Genomic DNA, 27,915 nt, shown 5'->3' on the forward strand with positions numbered 1-27,915 from the left:
CTGTAGGGACTTGAAGCCCCTCACCAAAAAGAACAGAGATGCTAGACTCCAATCTGTCCTCATATAAGAAGCTCTCCAACCTCCCTCGGAGCCGGGTCACTCAGTCAGCACCAAGTACTTCAGCCTCAGTAAGGAACACCCCAGCTACACTTTGGGATATCCAGTGTCATTCAGCATCTCCGGCACTGAGGCAAGACACACGTACTGCATCTAAGGAATCTCAGCACCATCAAACATCCTTGTTGTCTAAGAAAGATGCGCTTGAGAGATCCTAGGCACAATTCACCGTAGGAAGATCAACAGAGGCTGATCTCCAATACTGAGGTCGGCGGGGCAGAGGGATACTGCTAGGGTGTGACCTGTGTTGGGCCACCCTGTGGCACCAACAGCTTTCGCCATGCCATTGATTTGGGTCCAGTAATGGGAGCCATTGAGTTCAGTGCTGGTAGACTTGCTGCCACGAGAGCACCGGAGTCCCACTAATCTGCCGCTACTGTCAACTCCAGAGCCATTCGCAGCAGTGAGGAACTTATTCATTCTACTGGTACTGCTGTTCCTGGTCTTACTGGAGCTGTCAGTGGCGGCACCAACAGGAAAGGCTTCTAGGGGCTGGAGGCTTCAGATAGTTTCAAAAGCGAAACCAGTTGTGATGGCTCAGCCCCTGTTCCCTCCTTCCTGGCACCAGTTGGCATGGCTCCACCCTGGTCTCAGGAGGGATCCTTGGAGGTGGAGTCTTATGTCTCATGGAGGAGCTGGCACCACCATTCTAGCTGGCGCTATCCCGCTATGAACTCAATCCAGGAGATCTCACCTGCAGCGTGGCCACCGGGGCAGTGGCAGTTCCTCGTACAGTGGCTTTTCTGGAACCCTGGGCTTTTCCATCATAGCCAGGTTCCCATTCCAGGACTGGAATGCTTCAGAGCCCAGACTGCTTCCACCACCAGAACACTGATATCTTGGCAGCACCGGGCCCCGTGAGAGTGGCGTTCCCCCTGAGTGATACCATTAGGTATCCCATAAGAGCGTTGTGGCAGCATCCTTCAGCCGACAGCTAAGAAAATACTTTCTTCTGGCTAAGGGGCTAGCGTTCCTATACACTAACCCACCACTGGGCTCTGGTGGCAAACAGGAGGGAAAGGAAGGGCCAGCAGGAACCGACATCCAAGGGTAAGAATGCTAAAAAGTTAAACCTTTTTGGGAGGAAGTGCTATTCGAAAGGAGGTCTCCAGCTCAGGATCACCAATCAACAGGCACTCCTGAGCAGGTGCCATTTCAACTCCTGGGACTCTGTGCTGAAATTTAAGGAGTTGCTTCCTCAGGAGTCCAGACAAGAATTTGTGGCTTTCATTGAAGAAGGTAAGTCTGTGGCAAAGGCGTCCATTCAGGCAGCCCTGGATGCAGCAAACTTGGCAGCCTGATCCATGGCTTTGGTTATGACTATACTGAGAAACTTATGGCGTCAGTCCTCGCACTTGCTATATGAGGTCCAGCAAACTTTATATGACCTCCCTTTTGAGGGTACGTTGCTCTTTTCTAAACGGATGGACCCCAAACTGCACAGTTTGAAGGACTCAAGGGCCACAATTAAGTTCTTAGGCCTTCATACTCCGGCCCCCATGAGGAAACACTAAAGGCAACAACCGATGGCTCCCTTCTTCCTGCCGCCTCCTTGACAGGACTATAGCAGGAGGAGGAGCAAGGGCTACAGGATGAGGGCTCCACCACAGACTTTGTCTGCCTCTATGCTTGCACTCCCCCAGATACTTGGCGGAGTCAAAGCAGGCTTTTGGCCCTGGCACATCATCCCCAAGAGTCCCATTTGTGGATCCAAATTCCCATCTATTGGGTGTGGGCCCATCATACTTCAGACTGATGACTGCCATGCATGATAGTGCTGGGATACACCCTTCAGTTTTCTTGTTCCCCTCCTTCCCACTCCCCTTCCCTTTTCAGGAACCCTTCTCGCTAGCAATTTCTAGCCCAAGAGGTGCAGTTTCTCTTAAGAATGGGCACAGAGTGGAGGAGGTTCCACCGGAGATACGGGGCGGGGTGATCTACTCCTGCTATTTCTTAATCCCAGAAGCCAATGATGGTCTCAGACTGATTCTGCACCTGTGAAACCTCAACAGATTAATGAAGAAGCTGAAGTTCCACCTGATCTCCTTGGCTCCATCATTCGCTCCTTGGATCCAGGGGAGTGGTATGCCACCCTTGACTTGAAGGACATTTATTTCCAGATTGCAATCTTTCAGGGACACAGAAGGGCCCTCAGATTGGTCATGAACCATGTGCACTGTCAATTTACGGTGCTTCCATTCGGTCGGTCGGCAACCCCTCGGGTGTTCACAAAGTGCATGGCAGTCATCGCGGCCTTCCTGAGGAAACAAGGGGTTCAGGTTTATCTATACCTCAACGACCGCCTGGTCAGAGGGAGGTCTAGACTTCAGGTAGTGAAAGATGTGACATTAATACAGCCGACCTTCCAGCACTTAAGTCTGCTCAGAAATGCACAGAAGTCACCTTTCTCCCTGGTCCAGAAGATAGCATTCTGGACACAGTACAGGCCAGAGCTTCTGTCCCAGAAGCATGCTTCCAAGCAGTAAAGAGGCTTATAGAAAGTATCAGGAATCATCCTATCACCACTTCAAGAATTTGCTCACCGCTCCTGGGACACATGGCATCATATGCCTATGTGGTTCAGCATACAAGACTGTCTCAGACCTCTCCAGGCGTGGTTGGCATCGGTATGCTCACCATGCCGACACCCTCTAAACTTGGTCATTACAGTTCTTCTGTCTGATTACTTCCCCCAAATTACTTCCCAGCTAGTGGGAGCACACTGAGTCGCCGAAGACTCAAGGGTCTCTGGTCACGCAGAAAGACTCTTTGTTACCATTAACATCATAAGAGCTCAGAGGGCGTGCGCTTGCCAGGAGTCCAATCCATGTAGCAGGTAGATGTCAGGCATCCTTACACGCCATTGTCTACGATCAGGGGTCGCAACTGTGTCAGAAATGATATGCTCAAGCTCATTATTCACTAATTATTAAGGTTCGCGTTGCATCAATATATTTAATGTTTTAGAAGTCGTTTCCTAAAGTCTATAATATAACGTAAACAATTGTTGAATGAATGAAAAAGGTTTTAAATGTTTTTAAGAAGCTTCATTTCAAATAGAATTAAAATGCAGAAGCCCCCGACTAGGCCAGACCTGAGCAGTGGAGGCCACTGAAAATCAGCTTGCATGCCACCTTCAGCACGTGTGCCACAGGTTGCCTACCCCTGTTCTAGATCAACAGGCAGGGTGAAGCATGCTCTTCTCACCTGTGCCAGGAGGCACTTCACTTATGGGAATTTTGCATGGCCCACTTCATTCACCTCAAGGCCTCCAGCTCATGGCCTAAAATCACCATGGCTGAACCCCTTGGAGCTAGCATGCTCTGAACCAGTTCAAGAAGTTTTTTTAGGAAGCAGAAAGCTGCCCATTAGAGCTACATACGCGGCAAAGTGGAAAAAGTCCTTGATCTGGTCGGTGCAGAAAGGTATCACACCCATGGGGTCATCAGTGCCATTCTGGACTACTTGCTACACCTGAAGCAGCAATGGCTATCGGTGTAGTCGATTGGAGTCCACCTGGCTGCAGTTTCAGCGCTTCACCCATGGGTAAATGGCCTGTCTTTACAAACTCTTTCTGTAGTTGTTGTCTCAAGGGGTTTGACAGACTGTATCCCCTGATACAACAAGCAATTCCACCCTGGGATCTCAACCTGGTTTTGTTATGGCTCCTGGGTCCCCCATTTGAGCAATTGGCAACGTGTTCTCCACTCTACTTGTCCTGGAAGGTGGCCTTCCTTATGGCTATTACGTCAGCCAGAAGGGTCTCGGATATTAGGACCCTTATTTCAGAGCCTCCATATACAGTATCCTTCAAGGACAAGGCCCAGCTGTGCCCTCACCCAACCTTCCTCCCAAAAGTGGTTTCACAATTCTGTAGTAACCAGGATGTCTTCTATCTGAAACCACATGCCAGAAACAGGAACAGCGACTTCTTTTCCCGGATGTCAGACATGCACTTGCCTTCTACGTAGAAAGGACTAAATCATTTTGGAAAACTTCTTCTTAATTCTTTGTGGCAGTGTCAGACAGGCTGAAGGGTCTTACAGCCTCAGCCCAGAGAATTTCATCGTGGATCATTTCCTGTATCCACATATGCGCCTGACGAAGGTCCCCGCTCCTGCCTGAGGGAACATACTACAAAGGCCTAAGCATCTTCACCTACGTTCATCGCACAGATTCCTGTCCAGGACATCTGTAGAGCAGCAACATGGTCTTCAGTCCACACTTTTGCATTTCACTTTGCCGTCAGTCAGCAGGCTGGAGATGATGCTGGGTTTGTCAGAGTGGTACTACAGTCTGCTTGTCAATGAACTCCGAACCCTCCCCCACAACTGATTAGGAGTCACCTACATTGGAATGGACATTAGCAACACACCTCAAAGAACAACAGTTATAGAAGGCTAGTAACCATTTTTTCATACTGTCTTCATATTCAGGAAGACAACATAGTGTTGATTACATATTTGCAGTTACTTTCACAGACATAGTAGAAACATTCATTTTAAAATGTGAAAGCTTAGATTCCGGAGCGCACATTTTGTGACAACGGATTGATTTCTCTTCAAATTGCACAGCTGAGGAGTACACACCCTTGTATATACAGTAGTAGAACACATGCCTGCTTAAATAAAACCATATTTTTCCTCCTTGTTCATATCAAACCATTCCTTTTCACTTTAATAGCCACTGAAAGGAAAGGAACTTACTGGGTATAAAGTTTGGACTACCTCATCAATCATTGCTTTACATCAAAGCAGAGGATTAATCTGTGAGAGGATTTGCTGAGAATTTCTACATTGTATAACAAAACCCTATAATTAACTTTTCATAAAACATGAATTTTGCCAGTCTGATGATAGTAGAAGGTTGAAAATTGTTAGTGTCTTGAAGTCAAGTTGGAAAAAGAGCATTACTATTAATATTGCATGCAAAAAACTGTTAAGAAACCATTACTGTTGTAAAGGCAAGCACTCAAAAATTAGGAAACTCAGAATTAATTAATTCTGCCTTGTTATATATTGCTTAGCACCACAAAAAACTGACTCAGCCTGGGATATAATCCCTGCTCTCCTGAATCTAAGTCTAGCACTTAGTTGTAAAAGAACATTTTCTCAGCTTGTAAACGTCTCATTTATCATTCATTCTGTGCACTGAATAATGGGGTTCTGCAGAGCAAATTATGTGATAATTACAGACTGTATCATAATGCATATGCCAAAACGGAGGTATGTTAGTTACACAAACAACTTTAATGGAGTTAGAACCATAAGGATCCCACCACGTGTCATTACCAGTGTTACTACTCAGGACCTTTAGGTTCCTGGCACAAATTCTTAGAACTTAGCTAAAATAGTAATTGGTAGCAACAATAAGCAGTTGTCTTCTATGTGGGAGGGTCTGCCATTGGAAGGGAATGCAAAACCCACTTTAATGGCTTACACAACTATTTGCTAGACAATGGAACAGTATTGGCAATTGGAATTCTATTTCAGGCTCTAAGGGACAATGGACTAGAGGATAGAGCAGAGGTTATAGACAGAACATCTAAACCCACAGATCTGGCATGTTTGTTCTGAAAGGCAGTTTGGTTGAATAGGCCTTTCATATTAGCGCTCTAGGTTTTTACCCAGTTGTGCCAATACTTGTTTTGTGTCTACCAACAAGTGCATATCTTATTGTTTCCACAACTACCATGTACTGTAACTTTAACTCTGTCCCATCTGTAAAATGGGGGTGAATTATGGTGGTTTGTGTCTTGAGAGGAATATGAATGAGGCCTTGTTCAATAATAAGACATGTGAAGGACACAATTAGTTCTCGTTAGTGAAAGAGTTGAAACTAAACTTCACGGTTGCTTTCTAGGTTCTAATCTAGTGCTTTTCAGCCAAAGGTTATTTTTCAGGTACTGCTTTGCCTCTCTATAATACCGGGTCATGTAAGGAACTCCATAAGGACAGGAAACATGCTCAATGTTCAGAGAGTTCCAAGGGAGTCAGAAGTTCAAAGATTTTAGCAGCCGACCTCGAACCAGCCTTATTAAGCATGTACAAATGGAAAATTTTCAGGGCCTAATTGGCCAAATCTGGATAAAATTTTATGGGGCCAGCAAAAGACATCTCTTGAGCCCCAAGACTTTCCCCATGCCAAATTTCAGGCTTTTGCTCCTAAGTATGACATTTCTAGATCTCTTCAGAATGCCTGGAAATAAATTAATATTGGAAACACTGCCTATTTCCCCCTAACTTTATAGTTGAAAACCATTACACCATTTTTGCTGATGGCAAAAACAAACATAGCATGGGGCATGGGTCATTGCTGGCAGGATTCTGCACTTAGAAAGTCTTTAAACCACAAGTTAGGACTTCAGTACTCAGAGGTAAGTGAGGAGTTTGTAAAAAGTGGTGGGGAATCTGTGACCTGCGTTAGCAGGATGTCAGACTAGAAGATCATAATGTCCCTTCTGACCTAAAGTGTATGAAGTCATAGAAACTTTCAGCCATGAAAATGTTTAGTTTAACAAAAGGTGTAAAGCATTGAAAACAAGGAAATTTACTGGAAAATGTTAGAAAAGCACAAAACTATAAGAAATATAACTATAACTATTGCTACCTGTTCTGCCCTGACTATAAGTGCAGAAATCAAACAAGACGAATCTTAACTGTGGTTTTGTCTTTAATAAATTAATACACGCAAAACTTAGTTGTGAACCAGTTATGATGAATTGCATACACCTCATACCTACAACTCTCAAATGAAAGAAAATTAAAAGTTAAGTCATGGGAACAATCCATAAATCCTCTACTTCTCCTAAAACGACATAAGTGCATATCTTATTGTTTGCCACAATACATTACTGTAACTTTAACTCGTCTCCTGTTTTTTGTCCTTCTGCACCACCCATCTACCAGATTTTTGCTTCCCAAATACTAGTGTAAACGTGCTGTTTGGGTAGGGCAGTGTTGTGTTGTAAGGGTAGTTGAAGGGGTAATAACAAGAAAGCAATTAAAAGAGATTGAGGAAGACTGGGTTTGGATAGAGGAGCAAAGCAGATCGTGGGTATGATCATAATGGGAAGATAGGAACTGGTTTTGGCGGAGAGGAACAGAGCAGGAATTGTGGGTATTGATCTATATGGGAAGAAGGAAGTCACATGTTTGCTAAGATAAGAGTGAAAGAGTATGTAATGTAATATGCTTAAATTTAATTTCCATAAATTTCATCATTTGTGTCAAGGTATGTTAGGGGAAGCAGCACTACACTGCCTTCCAAACAAAGTTTTGAGAGTATTGTATTTTTTTTTGTTTGTTTTGTTTGTTTTAAGTGTGCACATTGCAGGTGGGGACGGGCTATAGGATGCAGCTATTGATAGAATACTTTACCGTTAGCAGCCGACCATAAATCCTCTGTCTGTAGCAATAAAATCTGACAAGAAAAGTGACATTCCCTATTTGAAGAAGGTCTGTGTGTGCCTAATCCACTCATCAATTGATTTGGGTTGCCCTCGCCAAACTCCAGCAGGTTTGTTCATATAATCTTTTCAGAAAAATAAATGTAATACAGCTACAAATTATGCTAAATCCCATATTAAAAAGAGAGAGCTGCATGGGTCATTTGCTGGAGGATTCTTGCACCTTTGAAGTCATGGGTCATTTGCTGGAGGATTCTTGCACCTTTGAAGTCCCCCCCCCAAGCTACTGGTCAACAGTGAAAAGTAGGACTCCAAGAAAAAAAAATTCAAATCAGAACCCAAATACAAAGACTTCTTATTTAAAAAAAAAAAAAAAAATTGTGGAGAGAAACCAAATAAAATCTACATAGAAAATTCAAAGGGCATAGAACCTAAAGCACAGCTTAAACTATGCAGTTGCTACCAGGTGCATCCATCATATCAAGTTTTGGTACCTTGGTGTTTGAACACATTAAGGTGATTTGCTGCATATCATGGGGAGTTTTAGTCTTGTTGTACATTGAATAATGCAGGCATAGACTTGTGAGTAATTCATTTCCTTCTAAGAAAGTAGAGGTTTTGTTGGAAAATACTGTTCAGAAAATGTCCTGGGTTACTGGTAGCTTGTTGCTATTAGAGACTATGTGATGTTCTGAATGATTTACACCTCACTGAGCCACTCCCCTCATGACTTCAGTTATCAGGAGGTTAGTGCATGGAAGAGAGGTTTCTAGTATCACCCAGTCTGCCTTTAAGGATGAGCACCTCATTAGTGCTGCGTAGTCAAATCTCTGTCCACTGGAATAATCATCCATTTTAGGACCTGCTGGCATCATAGATTCCAAGCCTAGAAGATTCCATTGTGATCATCTAGGCTGACCTCCTGTTTAATACAGACAATAGAACGTCCCCAAAATAATTCCTAGAGTTTATTTTTAGAAAAACATCCAATCTGGATTTAAAAATTGTCAGTCATGGAGAATCCACCACAATTCATGGTAAATTTTTCAAACAGCCAGTTATTCTCACTGTTAAAAATTTATACCTTATTTCCAATCAGAATTTGTCTAGCATTGACTTCCAGCCATTAGATCATGTTATGTCTTTCTCTGCTATTTTGAAGAGCCCATTATTAAATATTTCTTCCCCATGTAGATAATTATAGACTGTAATCAAGTCACGCTTTAACCTTCTCTTTGTTAGACTGAGCTCCTGAGTCTATTTAGCTTATCGTTATAAGGGATGTTTTCTAATCAATTAATCAGTCTCATGTCTCTGCTCTGCATCTTCTCCAATTTATCAACATTCTTCTTGAATTGTTGACATCCAGAACGGGACACTGTATTCCAGCAGTGCTCACACCAGTGGCAAATACAGAGGGTAAAATAACCTCTTTACTCCTACTCAAGATTTACCTATTGTGGCAAAGCTCTGTCCTTGTTTCCATGGGTCCTGCACTTCCTGGCAGATTTTGCTAGCCTCAGAGGCTCACTGTGACCCTCCATGTAGCCCCCTCTCTCTAGAGGCAAGGGTTACAGCCTACTGAGTCATTTTCATCATAAGCCAGCAAGGGAGATGAGGAGAAGCTACTCTCCCTTGGACAGTCTCTGTTGTCTCCCAGTCTCAGTTTTTAATTCAGGGGAAGGGAAGCGAGGAGCCCAGACCCACCCTCTACTCCAGGCTTCAGCCCAGGGACCCTAATAGTATCAGCTATGGTAGCTGACTTTTTGGAAATAGGATGCATACAATTCCCTGGGCCACTTCCCCATACCCCACTTCCTCAGTGTCTACTTCACCCTTACCTCAGGGCCTCCTTCCTTGTGCCTGAGATGGTTTGTACTACTCAGTTTCTCCAACAGCTCCTGACACGCATGCACACCTGACTAACTGGGAGGCTTTTAACTAGTTTCAGCCAGCCTCTGATTGGCTTCAGGTGTCCCAAACAACCCACAGTCTTCCCTGCCTTCTGGAAAGATCTTAATTTTTCCCAGTTGTCTTAATTCACCTGGATCAGCTGTCGTTTGCTTATCCTGGTAGCTGTCGTTTGCTTATCCTGGTCGTTTGCTTATCCTGGTAGCTTATTTGTTTAGCCTGTGACTAATATCTGTCTCCCACTACTTTACTACAGCCACCTGGCCTTGCCCTGTCACACTATATATATATAGTGTGACTATATAGCGACTGGATAGCGTGAGTGGTTAAGAGCGCCGCCCTTTGATACGGGAGACTGCCCTTTGATACAAGAGACCGGGGTTCAAATCCCGGTTGGTCCCCAACTTTCCAGTTCGCTCTTTGGCAAAGACCCCCTAACGCTTCACCTGCCTACCTCAAATATGAGAGTGACATGAACTAGGAGAGTCATGCCGGCTCGGACGTCGCCCGGATTAACAAGGTCCCGCCCAGATGTTGAGGAACCAGGACAATCTGACGATAAGTGGGCTACTGGAACAAACCATTCATGGACGAGAGAGAGAACCTGTGTGGTAATTCAGCCTCCCAGTCCCAGACCTGAACTTTAGCGTCCACAATCTGGTCCTGCCCAAACCTGGACTTTTGCGTCCAAAAGTCTGGGGCTTACCTGAAACTCCCCCAAGCTCACTACCAGCTTGGGTATTTGGGCTGCCACCAGGTCAGGTAGGTAATTTACTTTAGGGGCCTGACCTCCCCCTTCTTCTCTCTCTGTGTCCCCAACCCTCCCTGGGTGGGACCTCCAGATTCCAAATCCTTGGATGCTAAAAGCAGGGAAAATAACCCCTTCCCCCTCCTTATCAGGCTTGCCTCGCGGCTAACCTGTGTGACCAAGAAACCAGCTTTCTGCTTCCCTCAGAGACAATGAGATGCAAAATACCCACAGCTGGGCTCTGCCACCCCCTTGCTCAGGAATGAGGGAAACTGTACACACGCAGAACAGAAGAGATTCTTCGTCTCTTTCCCCGTAGTCTGCTTTTCCTGGACCCAAATAGGAAAATGGCTTTTCCCTTTGCCTCCCTAGGAAAAGAACTTTCACAGGTTTAACAAGAAACTTTATAGAAAAAGAAAGAAAAATATAAAACAATCATCTTGCATTAAGAAAAACTCAATACAGGCTCTTGCTTATAAGAAAATATAAAGAAACAGTCTGATTTAAAAGATAGCCCAATTAAACCAGCACAACAAATTAACATACAGGTAAATACACCCCAAAGACCATCATAGCTGAATTACTTTCGGTTCCTGGGTACTTACAGATGTTTAGAAGAAGTATTAGGAGAGAATTAGAAGAAGACTTGTTTCCTCATAGCTAAGAAACACAAAGACCCCTGGTAATAATTCCCGCCCCTGACTTTAAACAATCCAGTTCTCTGATTGGTCCTCTGGTCAGTGTTTGGTTACCCTTTCCAGGTAAAAGAAACTTAACCCTTACCTTACCTATCCATTTATGACAACCTGGAATTGATGGAATGCTACTACAACAGTAGACCTAATGAGAGGCGATATATGAAACGTATGAGGGGACTGTGGATGGACAAAAAGACCTACATCCACACTTACTGAGAAACAGCTAGTTACCCAACGCTTCAACATAGTGGGCTCTCTACAGCTTGAGATAGACAACTCCACATTACATCCAGACTCAAGAAGACCTGGAAGAACAAGTGGATGTGCAGCCCACACCTGAAGCTGAAACTTCACTGCCACCCCCTCCATTGCAGAGCACAGCAGCTGATATGAGGCATAAGATCATGGAGAAACTAGCTACAGTCAATCCTCAGAGACCGATTACCAAGGCTCAGTGGAGAACTACCATCAGATAGTATGTTAGAAGATGCCAATAGAGCCCTCATGACAATCCCTACTACCACCATAACTCAAACCAATGAACTGGTATACACTACAGCCTCTGTACTGTGAGATGCTTGGCTACACGATCAAGAAGAACAACAGTATGTACCCACCCTGGAAAATGAGGTTGGAGGATAAGATCAAGGTGACTCGGAGAGAGTTAGTCAGCTGGTGAACTACAGAAGGGTGTAGAGATTAAGGAATAAGACTCGGCTACTGAAAAAATACAAGGGCCTTATCCATCTGAAGCCCTAGAGACTGCTAACAAAGGCTCACAGCACTAGCTACCAGGCTAAGGAGATACACTAGAGAAGCAGAGGCCAAAAAAGTAAATGCCTTTTCCCAAAGAACCATCCAAGGTGTACTCTCAGCTGCAGTGCACAACACCAATAACAGCAGAGCCACCAGCAGCAGAAACTGAACAGTACTGGAAGAACATATGGGAGAAGAGAAGACTCATAACACCAGTGCAAAGTGGCTGCAGGACCTGAGACAAGCACCGCAATCTCCCAGAACAGAAACCAGTCACCATCACAGTAGAAGACATCCAGCAGCGGGTCAAGAACATGAAGAGCTGGACAGCACCTGACCTGACATGATCCACACCTACTGGCTAAGAAAACTAACAGCAGTGCATGAACGCCTAGCAGCACAGATGAACCAGCTGCTAGCAGCAGGCTCCCACCCAAACTGGCTAACACAAGGAAGGACAGTGCTGATCATGAAAAACCCCTGCAAGGGGACAGAACCGTCCAACTACCGGCCAATAACCGCCTCCCCACAAAATGGAAGTCCTATCAGGCATCATAGCTGCCAAGCTACAGGACCACATGGCCAATACATGAGCACAGCTCAGAAGGGCATGGAACAACACCAGAGGCTCAAAACACCAGTTGCTCATAGATAGAGCAGTCGCCCAAGACTCAAGTCTAGACCGGACCAATCTGAGCACAGTCTGGATTGACTACAGGAAAGCCTACGACTCAATGCCGCACACGTGGATCTGTGAATGTCTGACGCTATACAATGTCAACAGGACACTAAGGACCTTCCTCAAGAACTCATGGGACTATGGAGACAACACTGGAAGTCAACTCAAGGCAGCTTGCACAAGTGGCCATAAAGTGTGGCATATACCAAGGTGATGCACTGTCCCCGCTGCTGTTCTGCATAGGCTTAAACCCCTCAGCCAGATAATCAAAGGACTGGATACGGTTACAGGTTCAGGAGTGGAACTACATCAGCCACCTCCTCTACATGGATGACATCAAGCTGTATGCTAAGAATGAACGAGACATCGACTCGCTAATCCACCTGACGCGGATCTACGTGAGGATATCGGATGTCATTCGGACTGGAGAAGTGTGGCCGGATGGTAGTGAAGAGAGGAAGGTAATCAAGAATGATGGTTGAATACCAGCGCGGCCACATAGCAGACATACAGAACCAGTACAAGTACTTGGCGTCCCACAGTCATGGAACCACGAATGAGGAGGCAAGGAACAGCACATCCAGTATCCCAAAGGATAAGACAGGTCCTGAGAGCCAGCTCAGTGGGAAGAACAAGATCCACGCCGTCAACGGATACGCTCTGCCAGTCATCAGATACCCTGCCGGTAGTGAGCTGGCAAAGGAGGACATGGGCTGCCGATGTGAAGACCCGGAAGCTCCTCACAATGCACGGGGTTTCCACCCCAAGTCCAACACCCACGGACTGTACACCAGCTGGAAGAAAGGCGGGCGGGGCTTGGTGAGCATCAAAACCACCTGTCCTGGTGAAACCGGAACATCCAGGAGTTACATCAGTAAGATGGCCCCACAAGATGAGCTGCTGAGAGAACGCCTGAGGCAGCAGCAGACATGGAGAGAAGACCAAGCAGAAGGGCCATGGCAAGACAAGACCTGCATGGGATGTATCATCGAGATAGCTGAGGTGGCTGACATTGGAAATCTACCTCAGTGGCTGGAAAGGGCTGGACTAAAGACAGCACTGGCACTGATCATAGCAGCACAGGACACGGCACTGAGCACCAGATCCATTGAAGCAGGGGTCTACCACACTAGAGAGACCCACGGTGCAGACTGTGCAGAGAGACCTCAGAGACAGTCCAACAACATAGTGGCAGGGTGTAGATGCAGGCAGGAACGCATACACTGAACGGCCACACCAAGTGGCTGGCATTTGTACAGGAACATCTGCACAGCGTATGGGCTAGACCCTCCCAAGACAGATGGGAGATTCCACAGAAGGTAGTGGAAAATAGCAGGGCTAAGATTCTGTGGGACTTCCAGATCAGACGGACCGGCAGGTACTGGCCAATCACCAGACATCCTGGGTAATAGACAAGGAGCACGAAGACACGCGTGGTGATAGATATAGCAGTGCCAAGTGACAGCAACATCAGGAAGAGGAATATGTGAGAGCTGGAGAAGTACCAGGCCTGAAAGAGGAACTAGAGAGGATGTGGACAGTGAAGGCCAAAGTGGTCCCAGTGTGGTAGGAGCACTCGGGGCTGTACTCCTAAGCTGGGTGAGTGGCTCCAACAGATCCCAGGACACCATCAGAGCTCTCTGTCCAGAGAGTGCAGTGCTAGGAACAGCTAAGAATACTGCGCAGAACCCTAAACTCCCAGGCCTCTGGTAGACGCCGAGGTTGAGGAAGACATACCACCCATAGGGGTGAGGAGGGTATAATTTATATATATATATATATATATACCACACACACACACCCACACACACACACACACACACACACACACCACACACCACACACACACACACACACACCACACACACACACACCACACACACACACACACACACCACACACACACACACACCCCAGGATCACATTAATGCTTTTTGCCACAGAGTCATACCGGGAGCTCATGTTCAGCTGCTTATCCATCACAGCTCCCAAATCTTTTTTAGTCATTGCTTTCCAGCATAGAGTTCTCCATCCTGGAAGCATGGCTACATTCTTTGTTCCTAGATATATAAGTTTACCTGTTGTTTGCTTGTGACTTGTCTTTCAAGCAGTCCAGATTGCGCTGAATTGATGACTTGTCCTCTTCACTATTCCCAATTTTTGTCTCATCTGCAAACTTGATCACTGTTGGTTTTATGTTTTCTTCCAGATCATTGATAAAGATGTTAAATAGCGGAGGGCCAAGAACTGGTCCCAGTGGCACCCCACGAGAAACAGACCCACTTGATGATGTTTCTCCATTTACAGTTACATTTTGAGACCTTTTAGCCAGTTTTTAATCCATTTAATGTGTACCAGGTTAATTTTACTTTCTTCTAGTTCTTTTAATCAATATATCAATCAATCAATGTGGTACCAGGCCATATGCCTTAGAGGAGTCTGTTCCCTTTATCAACCAGATTAATAATTTTGTCAAAAAATTGTTTGACAGGATCTATTTTTCCATTAAATCCATGTTGATTTGCATTAATTACATTACCCTCATTTAGTTCATTATCAGTTGGATCCTGTATCAACCACTCCATTATCTTGCCCAGGATTGATGTCAGGTTGACAGGCCCCATAATTACATGGGTCATTCCATTTGCTCCATTTAAAAATTAGCACCTGAGCTTTGTTACAGTCTTCTGGAATTCGACAGCACTCCAAGACTTTTTAAAATCAGCATTAACGATTCAGCAAGCACCTCATCCAGCTTTTCTAAAACTCTTGGATGCAAGTTATCTGGGCCAGCTGATTTACAAATGTCTAGCTTTGGTAACTTCTGACAGTGCTGAATATTTAGTTGTAATCCTTGCATCTTTGTGTCTTGGGGGCCATTAACACTGGTGCCCCAGCGTTCATCTAGGTCAGCACCACAGGAACCAAGCTCCCATTGGTGGTGGAGTCCTACAGGGACTGTACATCACCGTCTGAGGCTGTTGTCACTATTGTTTCAATACATGGAAACTATGGAAATGCCAATGCTGGGCCTCCTTTGAAGCATTGGTGCTATGTGAAGCGAGGGAGTCAGCCCCTGAGGTTGCAGACACGAGAACTCCTTGTCGTGTACCAACGCTTTTGAAGCTGAGGTATTAGCTCCTGAGGCAGTAAGTGCAAAGTTCTTCAAGTGTTGGTTCCTGTTGTATTCCATTGAGGGTTATAGGTATGTGCCATGCATCTGGAGCCAGACAACTTGACTGTAGTATTGTCCATTGGTTCATGCATGCGCCCTTGCTCCCCCTCATGGTTTCGTTTGAGGCGATAAAGGGTGGGGCAGACCGACTGCACCCTTAGTTCCTTCACACCGCCACATGGTCTGTGTCGCAGCTGCTGGTGTTCTCTTATCTTTCTTTGACACTTTAAAACAACAACTGTTTTTAGCATTGTACATAGTTTTGATTGTTTTTCTGTAGTTTAGTCGTAATATTGGTTCTTAGGACTACCCCTCCCCTACCAGTGATACAAGCACCTTAAGGCTCCACTGACACAGTGGCAGTATCCTCCGTTTTCCCAACAAAGGGGGCACTGGTACCTTGCTCTGTGGGGCCCTCCACATCTGATGGCTCTCTCCTGTTGGCCATACTGGGGGTCCTGTCTGAAGTCTTTCCCTTCAGCAAGAGAGGATTCACCCCTCTCCCCACTTCAGCTGTCATTGAAACTGGTGCTGAGAACTGGTCTTGGAGGGGGATCTGCTCAGTCCAGGTCCAATTTGTACTACTGGAACAGGAATGCTTCCCATTGTTGTCTCCTGATAATGCTGTATCCTCGGCTTCCCCCTCACCTCCGGATGACTTTAGTCAGTTCCAGGAGCTCTTGCGCTTGGTGGTTGAGGATCTCCATACTCATTGAAGGAAGTACGGGACAAACATCAGCTTCTTGACATCCTGCATGCCTCAGTACCAGGGTTGCACTGCCAATGAACGATGCTATTCTTAAGGTTTCTCGAATGGTCTGGTACACACCAGCTACTTGTGCACCCACTCCCAAGGTGGCAGATATTGAGGTATTACGTGCCTTCTGAGAGGTCTGCGTTTCTGTTCTCTGAGCGCCCCTCTCTGCTGCTTCCCCCCAAATTTTCTAGTGGGAGGGTATCCACATAAGGAGAGAATTGTGGCTGAATTCATCTGGTTTTCCCTAGGGAAGCGCAGAATACTATAGAGGACCTTCCTTTCAATGAGTCCCACCTCTTCAATCAGAAGACCGATGATTCCCTGCACTCCCTCAAGGATTCCAGAGCCACTCTGTGATCCCTAAGCAGCTACATGCTAGCGCCGAGGCACAAGTTTTTCCTGCACACCAGTTCAAAGCTCCTCAGTTCTTCCATCAGTGGGCCTACAAACCACCTTGCAAGCAGCAGAAGACTCAAAGATCCCATTCTTTTGGTCCATTGTCACAGTCTTCACCATCACATGCTCAGCCTTCACAGAAACAATATTTCTGAGTGTGCCTAGAGAGTTGCCAAACACTTTGCCTCCTGCCGTACATCTCATCCACTGCCTTTGAGGGGCATCTAGCACTCTTTTTACCAGACTGGACAAATGGATCCTGGATGTCATTCAATATGGCTGAACAATCTGAGTTCACCACATTTCCTCATCCCCCACCCCAATCCTGCCTCAGGGACTACTTTCATGACAATATCCTCTTCCTAGAGGTGGACTCCATACCGCAAAAGATAGCGATAAGTCGGAGGAACGGGTTCTATCAGGGCGCAGAATTTTACTTTACTCATTTCCTACTACCCAAAAAGAAGAGTGAGTGGAGACCAATTTTAGACCTTTGTCATTTCAATTAGTTCATACACAAACCAGAGTTTTATATAGGCAGCTTAGCAGCCATCATCCCTTTGCTAGAAAAAGGCACATGGTTTATGGCTCGCGATATGCAGAATGCCTGTTTTTCACATAGACATCCATCCAACCTACAGAAGGTTCTTAAGGTTCACAGTTGGCCTTTGGCATTTCCAAAAAAGAGTCTTGCCGTTTGGACTAACCACTGCTATTTACCGAGGTTTTCTTTGTACTAGTGGCTCATCTCCGGTGTCAGTTGGTCCTTATATTCTGATATCTTGAGAACTGGCTCCTAGCAACACAATCCAGTAGGGAGGCTCAAGCCTCAATCTCTGTGTTGCTCATACTCCTTTCCTTCCTGGGGACGAGCATAAACAGAAAAAAATCTACTTTGGAACCCACGCAGCCCTAGAATTCCTTCTGGCCCCCTTCAGTGCGGTTCAGCATGAGCCTACCTACCGAGGGAAAGATTTTTAGACCCTACAGGAACTGATTGTCAAAGTGGTGACCAATCCTTCTGTCCAGGTCAGGACTTGCCTTTTCCTCCTTGGCCACATGGCGGCCTGCATGTAAGTCTCCATCTTTGCTTGTCTGCACCTTCACTGTCTTCAGCTGTGGCTCCAGAAGGTCTGTTATGACATATCCTGGATCTTGCTGGATGTACTGTCCTCTCTCGGATGGTGGACAAACCTAGGTCAGGTCTGCACCTGGATACCCTTCCTTCAGTCCTCCCCACGGATGCATCACTTGCCAGATGGAATACCCACATGGGCAAGCCCATGTCATGGGACCTGGACCACTTGGGAATCCAGTATGCACAACATTCAGGAGCTTCAGGCAGTACAGAGGGCATGTTGCATGTTTCTCCCATCATGTTCTCATTATGTCCGGCAACACCACCACCATTTGTTTATGTAATAAACGGGGGCAGGGGAGGGAGAGGAACATGTGGTCACCAGTGCTTTGTGCAGAAGCATTCCAGTTGTGTGATTGGTCCACAAGATCCTGTTGTTGGTAGCCTATGTTCCAGGGACTCAGAATGTGATTATGGACTCTCTCAGCAGGAAATTTGTGACCGACCATGAATGGGTGCTCCATGACATTGTAGTCAGCGACTTTTTGGACCAAAGAGCCTTTCATGCCAACAGCAAATGCATCACATACTGCTCCAGAAGAGGTCATGGCACCCATTCCCAAGTTGATGCCTTTGTCGTCCGCTGTTCAGACCAGAACAATTATATCTTTCCCCCACTGCTGCTGCTGCCATGTGTTCTCTGCAGTATCAGGAGGGAAAGAGCCATGGCTATTCTGATAGCCCTATTCTGGCCTTGCCAGTTCTGGTTTCCTCACCTTCTCTGCGTGTCAGTGTGTCCTCTGCTTCCACTGCCAGTTTTCGCAGAACTGCTCGTGCAACACAGCCGTGGAATCAGGCACGTCAGCCTGCAGACAGTTCACCTCAGAGCTTGGTTTTTGGATGGCCATCTTTGCTAGAATGGGATTGTTTGTTTGCAGTATAAGACTTCCTCTTGAGCAGCAGCAAAGAGTCCACAAGGTGTTCCTATCAGGCCAAGTGGAAGCATTTCACCTCCTGAGCCAGGCAGAGGGGTCTCGCCCCAAAGGATGTGGACATTCCCCTTATGTTGGACTACTTTCTGTCCCTGAAGATGTCAGGGCTTGAGCTCAATTCCATCAAGGTGCACATGGTGGCTTATTAGTGCTTTCCAACCCCTTGTGGAAGGAAGCTCAGTGTTTACTCACCCATTGACTGCCATGTTTTGGAAAGGCCTCCTTAGAATTTATCCACCCATTCAACCTATCACTCCCCAATAGGACCTCACCATGTCCTCTCAACATTAATGAAATCATCCTTTGAACTTCTGGCTTCATGCTCCTTGTCTCTCCTTTCCATTATGATCACCTTCCTGGTAGCTGTTACTTCTGCGAGAAGGATAGGAGAATTGTGGGCCATGATGACTGACTCTACTTTACTTTACCACATTCCATAAGGACAAAGTTTCCCTGTGCGTGCACCCCAAGTTTCTGCCAATGGTGGTATCCCGTTTTCATCTCAACCAACCTATACACTTACCTACTTTCTTTCCAAAGCCTCATGGCTCAGTACCACCTTCACTCCCTCGACGTCCACGAGCATTGGCCTTCTACCTTTGGAGGACAAGACCATTTAGAAAGTTCCCTAGGCTGTTTATCACTATAGCTGAATGGATGAAAGGGAAGACAGTCTCCACATAGAGGATCTCTAAGTGGGTTTTGTGTCTGTTATTGGTTACCGAGACTGTTCCCACCCCTTGGAGTGAGGGCCCATGTCACGAGAGCGCATGCATCAACCTACAACCACCCTGCATGATGTACTGCTTCCAGACATATGTAGGGCAGCCACGTGGAGTTCGGTACATAGCTTCGCTTCATGTTACACCTTGGCACAAGACTCTGCATTGGATGCTTAGTTCCATGCAGCTGTCCTCCATTCAACCATTCCATCTTCCTCCTTGCATCCTCTGCATACTTAGGTACTGCTTCTTATTCACCCTCAATGAAATATGATAGGAACCATCTCTCGTAGAGGAGGAGGTTACTTACCTGTAACTTGGAGGTTCTTTGTGATGTGTGGTCCTGATCTGTATTCTGATCCCACCCTTTTTCCCCTCAGATTCAGAACTGATCAGTTTGTGGTGGAGAAGGAACTGAGGGTGCAGTTGGACCACCTTGCTCTTTATTGCCTCAGATGAAACCATGAGGCAAAGCAAGGGCACATGCGCAGCTCAATGGACACGACTACTTTCAAGTTGTCCGGCTCCGGACGCATGGCTCGTGCTTATAACCCTTAGTGGAATACAGATTGGACCATACATCTTGAAGAACTTTTAAGTTACATGTAGGTAACCTCCTCTTTTCCTTTGTCACAGTAGTGCTTTGGGCTAGTTGCACCTGATCCCTTTGCTACACCAACGGGGTTGTGAAGCCAGCACATTAGTATACTACTGGCACTATTCTTCTGCAGCGCAATGAATCATTAGCAGTAGGCCCACTTCGTCACGTTAGTGCTGTGCAAGACCAGCACCTGGGACTCCCAGTGTTGGTGCAGTTTGGCGCACAAACACTTGGTGAGAGTGTGTTGGTGCCTGGGGCTGTTTGCCTGGGATATGAGCAGCTGGGGTGGTCAGTGTTGTCGTACATTTTCCTCCCATGTTTTCAGCTCCAGGTTTATCTGCTGGTTCCTGTTGGTGTGCAAGTGCCTTCCTGGCAAATAGCATTTCAGGCTACTGGCCCAACAACCTTTTTGCTCTCTGGTGCTCATTAGTCAGTTTTTTGGGGCCTGGTAAGATCAGTACTATGCCCATCACCCCTCTGACACCTTGCTGAGTGAGCACAATGTCAGAACCTGATTGACTTAACCGATGTCTGCATCTGACTTCAGTGCCTCACTTCATAGGGCTCATTGTATTTTCTTGGCATATACTCAGTGTATTGTGTTTGCCTTCTTGAAGAATGAGAGGAGCTGGGTGCTTCTTGACGGTTGAGAGGGTGCAATACTCAGTCCATGCAACCAAGTCATTAGTGTTCTTAGGATCCATGTAATTTTCCTTATGAGTCCATTTTATTATTTCAGCATAATTGATTGGAATTGAACCCTGGTAGGTTTGGCACAAGTTAGGATTTTAATTACAATCCTAGGCCATTACTAATGTAATCGAAAGGGCATGTAATGAAGTCAGTTCTATCTTCAATGTCCTATTTCTGTCAGCTTGGCCTATGGCAGAACAGATCTATAACCCCAGTGCCTTTAGGCAGATGGCCCAAATCATCCCAGCCTCTCAGAAGCAATCTACGCCAAAGGGGTTTTCATTGTAGGAAGCTGAGATGAGAGTATTGCAAATGGGCCCTTGCAAATCCTGTTCTTTTCTTTAAAAAAGGGGTAAAAAAATCTCTCATTGCAAGGCTTTACAACTGCCTTTGTGTTACTGCAAAATAGGAGGAGCCAGCTGGTAGGGGTGGTGGCATCTGATAATTTGCTCATTCTGTGGAGTGATGAGGCAAGTCTTCTCTCTCCGCAAAACCTCAAAGTATTTTAGCTCTTGGTGAACTTTCCAAGCAAGTTTAGCCTTCCCACATTGGCAGGCTTCCGTGGGAAAGCATAATAAAGCCTTTAATTCTTCATCTTTACCTGGGTTTTGGTTAAAAAAATCCCACATAAAAACGAGTTGTATACCTAATTCTTCAGGCAGCCCATACCTCTGGCATTTTAGGCAGTTCAGTAGCTCACAGGGCCTCACTTTTCTGTTACAACTGGTGTGGTTAGTTGAACTTCTGAATCCAGAAGGTATTTATTACATAAAATTAAGATATCTAAGGGGGAGGGTTCTTTTTAAATTACCAGGCATGTCTTTTATAATATGGAGGATAGAACACCGAAGTTAGTCACTTAAAATATCTAGTCTGAAATTGTCAAAATACTACTGAATGTCATACTTATTTTAATATCAGTAGCTTCCAGTACTCTGCTTAATGAAAAAAAAATTAGCTGAGAAGTTTTTGATATGCAATATATATGAAGATTATGTAATTAAAAGGAGATGCCTAGGTGTATCTTAAAGGTTTAACAATATAATACTGGCAGGGTCATGTACTTGCCTTGCAGCACAAGATAATCTAGTCGTAGAATGAGAGAGGAAAACATCAGTTCCAAAAAAAGAGGTGCGTGTGGCACTTTGAACCTTTGCATTAGAACTTGAACATGGATATTGCTTATTGTAAATTTCCCCTCCATTCACATTTTTCTGCAATAGATATTCTGCCATTTGTGCACCTGGGCCCTCGGGTGATTGCAGAAAACTCTGCCTCAATCTGTCTGTTTTTCAATCTGACAGTATCTGCCTCAGGACTGTAGAGCATTTAAGAAAAGGGTGGGGCTGAATTATGTCATTTAGTCATACCAGTTTCTATCAACTCTGGCTTGACCCTTAGTTGAACTTGAAACTTTTGTACTGAAGGGAATATTAGTGCAAACGAGAACTGAAATGACTTGGAAAAGAAACATATAAACCAAGATAATTCATTATAAAACTAGAACAATAATTAATGTTATTTCTCATTGTGATAATCAGAGTGAAAGATACGACTTCTTTCTAAAATAAGACCGGTAAAAGAATATTGTTTAAAGGGAACGTGTGTGAACTGCAAATTCATTATTTGGAGTAAATTATCTGCCATGATCTTAAAAGGTTGCTGTCTTTATATCCATTTAGTTATTTTATTTTAAATAGGTTTTTAATTGGAATGGAAGAACTGTATTTGTTTTGTAGTTCTTGATTTTTCCTAGTACTGTGAATGGTGTGATTTATTTGCAGTATGATAATTTTAATTTATCCAAATATATATTTTGGAATTTTAAATCGCATCCAAAGTTAGTTTAAGAAATGTGTTTTAGAAAAGTTAAAAATTGGAACTGCTTACACAAACAGGAGGCCAGATTGTTTCCAGACTTTTGGTTAAGCAGGGACTTCTCTGAGGATTCTCTTCTGGAAATTACTCCCATCATCTTGCTGGTGGATGAGAGAGAAGGATTTGTCCTCAAGCTCCTCTTGGAAAAGTTGCCCCCAAACTTAGTGTTCCAGTAGTAGGCCGGCCTCTCCCTACCAATGTTACTTCACTTCCTCAGTGCTATACAGGACTCCCCTACACTGGACAGCTTCTGTGGAGCTATGGAGAAAAATTAGTGGGAGGCTGTACTAGTTTTTTCCTGGTAACTTTTGTGGAATTGAAGGGACATGGATTGGGGAGGAAGGGATGATACTACAGAGGCAGCAAAACTTCTCCTTCCATGTGAAGGACTCCTTCATTTATATATGTAAGTGAGCATGAAAAGTTCCTAAGACAAAGATAAGCCCCGTCCCCTCTCTTGAGGGCAGTGGCTGATAAGCTGCCAAAAATGTCTAATTTGACAGGATCACATTTTAAAAAAAATGATACTGACCTTATTTTTCCCCCATAGCTAACCTGAATAAAAATGCATATTTCGTTGTATACACACTTTGTTATACAGTTATTCACTGACTGTACTGTAAGAAAAGCCACAAGGAATTATATAGGAATTGTTTCACAGATTGCTGTACAAAATTTTTGTAGGATATGAGATTTATAAACAAGATTTTTTTTTGTTTTCCAGATTCAATATTAAATAAACATGGGTGCATTCTTGGATAAACCAAAAACTGATAAACATAATGCTCATGGTACAGGGAATGGCTTGCGTTATGGCCTCAGCAGTATGCAGGGATGGAGAGTGGAAATGGAAGATGCTCACACAGCTGTTGTAGGTATTCCTCATGGCCTAGAGGACTGGTCCTTTTTTGCTGTCTATGATGGTCATGCAGGATCTCGTGTGGCAAATTACTGTTCAACACATTTATTAGAACACATCACCAACAATGATGATTTTAGGGCATCAGAAAAACCAGGATCAGCTCTTGAGCCTTCAGTCGAAAATGTCAAGAGTGGAATCAGAACTGGCTTTTTGAAAATTGATGAATATATGCGCAATTTTTCTGACCTCAGAAATGGAATGGACAGGAGTGGCTCAACAGCAGTGGGAGTTATGATTTCACGTGAGCATATATACTTTATCAACTGTGGTGATTCGCGTGCTGTTCTCTATAGAAATGGACAAGTGTGTTTTTCAACACAGGATCATAAACCTTGCAACCCAAGGGAGAAGGAGAGAATCCAGAATGCAGGAGGTAGTGTAATGATTCAGCGTGTTAATGGTTCCTTGGCAGTTTCTCGAGCTCTGGGCGACTATGACTACAAATGTGTTGATGGCAAAGGCCCTACAGAACAGCTTGTTTCTCCAGAGCCTGAGGTTTATGAAATTTTAAGAGCAGAAGAGGATGAATTTATCATCTTAGCTTGTGATGGAATCTGGGATGTAATGAGCAATGAAGAGCTCTGTGAATTTGTTAAGTCTAGGCTTGAAGTATCAGATGACCTGGAAAAAGTGTGCAATTGGGTGGTCGATACTTGTTTACATAAGGTATGTAACTATTTTTCCTAAAAGTTGTTACACAGTTGTTGATCTTTATTTGGATGAATACAATACCAGTTACAAAGAAGAATTTAACTTCCCTCTGGTTGTAATTCAGGTAATGCAAATAGCTTGCACTTCCTTCTTGTTGCCCAGGGAATTCTTCATTGTTACATTGTAGCCTGCAGCACACACTGTAAGCTTTGCTTGAATGTGCTGCTGTTTTTCCAACCAGCAACATCTGCAAGGCTTGTGCATGTGACATGACTATTATAATATACGTAATGCTTAATTGAGCCCTGCTCTTACACTGAGCTCCATATAGGCAGCTTCAATATAGGGCACTGATGTCCAAATTCCATGTGAATAAGTTCATACCAATGCCAAGATTGGAGTTGAATTTGAAGTTTTTAGCCTGTGTTCTGCAACTCTGGAAGAGGAGGGAATTTTTTGAGTCCCAACCACTATCTTTTATTGACTGCAAAAGGTGAGAATCCTTTTAGGCCTGGTGCAGAAGGAAACTTTAAAAACAAAGGCCTTTCTACTGTAACCCTTCTGCCCCTCTGAGTTGGCAGCAACAAGGGCCAGATTCAGTATCCAGGGGTTCCGTTTCAATAACACAATGCATAACCAGCTTGAGCCCCCACCCAGTGACCTGGGACACTTACATACCACACCCCCCTGGCCTCTAGGAGGCAATACTTCCCCTCTCGCGAGCACGGAGTCTTGAGTGTAGCAAAATCCTTTTAATAAAGGAAGGAAACAATGCGGCATCCCATTGGAGAAACACCTCAAACAGGATTATAACACAAACCATAAGCAAAAACCCACTTCCAAGTACTTTTGGCAATGTCCTTTTCCCCCTTAGGGTCTTAAGTCCAATCACTTCAAAGTCCAATAACCCGAAAGTCTCTGGTCAGTGCCACCCTAGAATTCAAAAGTTTATCTGCAGGGTTTTACCCCCCAGCCTGGGTGAAAATGGGAGGGAGGGGAGTCCACACAAGGTGTTAAGGGGCACCTTACGTGGACCAGGGCCAACTGCTCTGCCTCTCCGTGGAGTTCTGCTGCATCCTTCACCATGACCAGCTCCACTACACCAGCTGTACCGCTCCTCCAGCCATCCCTGCAAACCACTTCACTCCGCTCACTGTTCCATGGGCTGCTTCAACATGCTGCAAACTGCTCCGCTCTGCCAGCCGCTTAACCCGACCCTCCACGCCTCTCTCAGGCCCTCCCACCTACCTACACAAACAGCACGTCGTGATCTCAGCCGCTCTTTCAGTGATTTCAGCTCTTAGTAGGGGAGCCCTGGTGCTAGCACAGCATGGCCCAAACTGAATTCAGCCTCAGCAGTCTTAGATGGACTCCTAATGGAATCAAGAATTAGCTCTATCTTTAACAGTGAAGAGAGAAGATATGCAATTGGTGTTCCGTCCCCCTAAGGGGCCAGTACATCAGTACCACACCAGTCCCCAACCCTCTCTAATCACTGTGTTTTGGACCCATGTCAGCCTTGATCCTAGCAAAGTGTCACTTAATTTATATTGTAAAAGGCAGCAGAGAAATCTGTGGCACCTATGACTAAAGTCGTTTGAAGTCGTGAGCTTTCGTGGGTGAATCCACTTCTTCAGAACGCAGGTAGTTGGAATTTCCAGGGGCAGTATTATATGCTAGCAGCCAAGCTAAGATAACTGAGGTAGTTCATCGAGGAGGGGTGAGGCCCTGTCTAGCGAAGGGTGAAACCCAGGGAGGAGAACCTGGTTCTGTAATTGGCAGCATTCACAGTTTTGTTAGTCCAGAGCTCTGATGTCAAATTTGCAGATGACTGAGCTCAGCATTTCCTCTTTGAAGTCGGGTCCTGAAGTTGTTTTGCTGCGGATGCGCCAACGTCACCAATGTAATATACGCATCAAAATCAGCAACTGCCCCTCTGCTATGTCATTGGCCAAACTGGACAGTACTACGGAAAAGGATAAATGGACCAAATCAGCATATCAGGAATGGCAATATACAAACAACCTGGAGAGAGCACTTCAACCCTGGCCACACTATAGCAGCCTTAAAGGTGGCCATCCTGCAGCCAAACAACCACCACTATCTCCCCAGCTCTGCCCTCTGCCCGGCCATATATAACCTGCCCTCCCCGGACACCTCTCCACTCCCCCTGCGTCTGAAGAAGTGGCGTAATTCACGCCACGAAAGCTTCACGCTCCAAAACGTCTGTTAGTCTATAAGGTGCCACAGGATTCTGCTGCGTTTACCAACGACCCTCCCCAAGATAACACGGCTACCCGCTGAATACTTATTTATATGAACATCTGTCATAAACAGTCTCGTAGTTCCTCATTCACATAATAGGTGGCAAACTTTATTTATCCTGCCCAATAACAAAGAATTGCGGGATCACAAGGTGTCCAAAATAACCATCCCAGCTGCTGCCCTACTGCTGGCGCATGCCCATGCAAATACTGAGATGTTCACACTCCGCTGTAATTCGCCACGATATCAGGGTAGAAGCTCACCTGACTTTGCTTACACTATTATGGACTCCCTACTCCAAGGTCCTCATTGTGCTCCTGCAGGAGAGTGGGTGTGATGATGGGTGCTAGAACTGCCTCGTGGGTAGGTCGAACAATAAAGGCTACATAAGGACTAGTAACCACTGGGTTTACGCATATTCCTTTTGGCTCTAGTGGTTTCACAATATTCTCTTCTAGATTCGCAGTGCAAAAGGATATATTTGTTAAACCTTTTTCACTTCTTATGCTATATAAAGGAGCTCGTAGATACCTATTCTTCTTCCTCCTTGCAAACTCTTGACCAAAGTTCCTCAGACTACAGCATCAAGATTCAGTTAAGCTATCACTGCAGGGAGAAGAGAGACAGACCAAACCTGTTTGATTAATCCTCTGTGAGGAATTGTATAACTCTGGGAATGGGTTGTACAGTATAAATTAAATAGGGCTAGCGCTATAGTTGGCAATTACTACTGAGCAAAAAGTGAGGTAAAGAGAGAGATTCTGACAGAAAATAGTGTTGATGTTTCGCACAGTATGTTTGAACTGTAATAATGAGCTGGAAATGTGTACAAATTTTCCAAGTGGGATGATTAATTAATATTAAAAATTTGTAGTTTTTGCATATTTGCAAGAACAATCGGGTGTTCCAGATTAACTGTATATTGTGGCTGATCTGGGGAGGTGGATAGAGAAAACTACATTATGTTGGTTCTTAGCCTATAAGTGATCCTTATTTTTGGAACTTCATAGCATCAAAATGAAATGCAATTTAGGCAGTGTCCACATAGAATTCAGATTAACGAAATTTTGAATGAGCTGTAATTCTGCACTGAATAGTTTGAATAGAAATAAAATGTGCTTTTAAATTTGTTTGGGCACAGTTAAACAATTCCATTTAAGTATGACTCCTTGTTGTTGTTACCTTTTAAAACAAGTGAAGAAAATGCTAATAATTATGTAAGAATAATTATATGAATTCAAGACTAAACTTTTCAACATGAAATATGTTGCAGCTAATTAACATGTTACAAATGTGCAATAAAGTAATTGTGTTAAGTGGTTCATTGTAAATATCTATCTTAGAACAAGTAGAATGATGAACAGTGAGGAAGGCAAGAGCCTTTAAACTAAGGATCCTGCCATGGTGGCCCTTTTTTTTCTTCTCCACTATATAGGGAAGTGCGTGATAACATGAGTATTGTAGCTAG

General features: G+C 44.8%; 1 protein-coding gene and 1 long non-coding RNA gene across 2 annotated transcripts in view; both read left to right on the forward strand.

Annotated features, from left to right (window-relative positions):
- Positions 1-27,915, forward strand: part of LOC142046610 (uncharacterized) — a 404,232-nt gene that overhangs the window by 345,221 nt on the left and 31,096 nt on the right. The window lies entirely within an intron of this gene.
- PPM1B (protein phosphatase, Mg2+/Mn2+ dependent 1B) overlaps positions 1-27,915 on the forward strand; it is a 111,903-nt gene that overhangs the window by 59,638 nt on the left and 24,350 nt on the right. The window contains 2 exon segments of the mRNA XM_032774983.2: positions 23,334-24,201; positions 27,888-27,913. Coding sequence (XP_032630874.1) covers positions 23,352-24,201; positions 27,888-27,913 — 876 coding nt within the window. The 5' untranslated portion in view covers positions 23,334-23,351.

Source organism: Chelonoidis abingdonii, chromosome 3 (genome assembly GCF_003597395.2).
Source record: "Chelonoidis abingdonii isolate Lonesome George chromosome 3, CheloAbing_2.0, whole genome shotgun sequence".
NCBI lineage: Eukaryota > Metazoa > Chordata > Testudines > Testudinidae > Chelonoidis > Chelonoidis abingdonii.